The sequence below is a fragment of the Leuciscus leuciscus genome (genome assembly GCF_965113295.1).
Source record: "Leuciscus leuciscus genome assembly, chromosome: 8".
Lineage (NCBI taxonomy): Eukaryota > Metazoa > Chordata > Actinopteri > Cypriniformes > Leuciscidae > Leuciscus > Leuciscus leuciscus.
The window spans coordinates 2,301,431-2,303,930 of record NC_138732.1 but is presented as its reverse complement, the minus strand read 5'-3'; the positions used below and the strand labels follow the sequence as shown (position 1 = coordinate 2,303,930).

General features: G+C 28.8%; 1 protein-coding gene across 3 annotated transcripts in view; it reads left to right on the top strand.

The window, feature by feature from the left end:
- LOC309504002 (putative methyltransferase NSUN7) overlaps window positions 1–2,500 on the top strand; it is a 45,573-nt gene that overhangs the window by 593 nt on the left and 42,480 nt on the right. For all 3 annotated transcript variants that reach the window (XM_082176952.1, XM_082176951.1, XM_082176950.1), the window contains exon 2: window positions 1,368–1,675. In XM_082176952.1, coding sequence (XP_082033078.1) covers window positions 1,369–1,675 — 307 coding nt within the window. In that variant the 5' untranslated portion in view covers window position 1,368. The remainder of the gene's footprint in view (window positions 1–1,367; window positions 1,676–2,500) is intronic.

The following is a 2,500-nucleotide window of genomic DNA, read 5'->3' as shown; positions in this document are numbered from 1 at the left end:
AAAATAAATTAAAATTTGATTTAATTAAAATAAATAAATAAATAATTAATACATTAGAGTAAAATAAATGGATTAAAATAAATAAAATTTGATTTAATAAAATAAATAAACAATTAGAGTGAAATAAATTGATTTAATAAATTAAATTTGATTTAATAAAATAAATAAACAAATAAATAATTAATACATTATATTATCAATAATATTTGATTTAAATAAATTAATACATTACATTGATCGATTAAAATAAGTAATACAATTTGATTTTAATAAAATAAATAAATAAATACTTTAGATAAAAATAAATAAATAAAACTAGATTTTAATAAAATAAACTAATAATAAATTAATACTTTATATGAAAATAAATGGATGGAAATAAATCAATAAGATTTGATTTTAATACACATAAATAGCTGTGTTTTGTTTATGTATTTTCAATGACGATTACATTGCAACACTTTCCATTAGAGTGATTCCTTTAGCTGATGTTAGTTAATTATTAATACATTACAGCATTTATTAATCTTAGTTAATAAAAGCACAGCTGTTCATTGTTAGTTCATGTCTGCTCAGGACAGGTCCATTAAATAACATTAACAGATACAACTTTTGATGTTAATAATATATTATTAAATGTTGAAATTGACACCAACTGAGATATTAAATGTTTTAGGATTATTTTTCACTGTTAGCTCATCTTAACTAATGTAGTTGTTAACAAATGGAAGTTTATTGTAAAGTGTAAATAAAATATACTACATATTTGGACACTAGTGTCTGGACAATATTTTGCATTAGATCAAGATCTGTCTCTCTTTATCTTTTTATCAAATGTTTTATTGGTAAAGTGTGTTTGTGCATCTTTCTTTACAATAAAAATGACATTTATTTCATTTTTTTTTCAATGCAGTGACTTGGGTTTCCAAATACATCTGAGACCGAAATGATTGAAATGAAAATAAATGGATTAAAAATAAATAAATAAAAATGTATTTAAATACAATAAATTAATAATAAATGAATACTTTAGATTAAAATAGATTAAAATAAATAAATAAAATAAAATTTCAATAAATAAATAAAAACTACATTGTGTTTTATGTATTTAAAATGACAATTACATTGCGACACTTTCCATTAGAGAGATTCCATCAGGCTGTATCTGTCTCTCTTCATCTTTTTATCAGATGTTTTAATGGTAAAGTGTGTTTGTGCATCTTTCTTTACAATCAAATGACATATTTAGTCAGTGCAGTGACATGCAGACTTGGGTTTCCATTACATTTGAGACTGAAATGATTCTCTGCTCGCATTCAGCGTCTGAGCTTTGTATTTATAGAGTGTTTGATTGTTGGTTTGATCAGGATGGTCAGGAAAGGAGCATCTTCTGCGCAGCGTTCATCCAAACATGGCCCTCAAACCTCGCGTCTCAAGCGTCTCTCTCTGCTGGATCCGGGCGCTCCAGAACCTCCTCCGCTCCAGATCGAGCCGTCGGATCCTGATGACCGGGTGTACCTGCACGCGGCGGCCATCTTTCAGAACACACACCTGGAGAAACCCGCGTCTCAGAGGCTCATCAGCTTCGGGAACAGGTCAGAGGTCAGCGTGCCTGAGGTCAGCGGCGAGGCGTCTCAGCGGTTAGCGTACAAGCTCGCTTTCAACACGCTCAAATGTAAGTGCCAAGCATGTTTCCCACACTAATGAGGAGAAGCGTCTCAGGTTATGACAACTAAAAGCAGATCTAGGGCTGGGCAACCATTAATCACCATTAATCACACCCAAAATAAAAGTTTGTGTTTACTTAATATATGTGTGTGTAGTGTGTATAATCATTTTGTATATATAAATACACACACATGCATGAATATATTTAAGAAAAATGTGTTATTAATACACTACCGGTCAAAAGTTTGAGATTTTTTATGTTTTTAAAAGAAGTATCTTCTGCTCACCAAGGCTGCATTTATTTGATTAAAATTACAAAAAAATACAGTCATATTGTGAAATATTATTCCAATGTAAATCATCAGTTTTCTATGTGAATATACAGTAAAGTGTAATTTATTCCTGTGATCAAAGCTGAATTTTCAGCATCATTACTCCAGTCTTCAGTGTCACATGATCCTTCACAAATCACTCTAATATGATGATTTGATGATCAAGAAACATTTATGATTATTATCAGTGTTGAAAACAGTTGTGGACATTTTTATTTCATGATGCTATGATGAATAGAAAGTTCAAAAGAACAGCATTATCTGAAATCTAAAGCTTTTGTAACATTAAACACGACCGTTCAAAAGTTTGTGGTCAGTAAGAATTTTAATTAGATTTTTGGGGGAAATAAATAAAATAAATCAATACTTTTATTCATCAAGGATGAGTTAAACTGATCAAAAGTTACAGTAAAGACATTTATAATGTTAGAAAATATTCTATTTTAAATAAATGCTGTTCTTCTGAACTTTCTATTCATCAAAGAACTTTGAAAAAAACT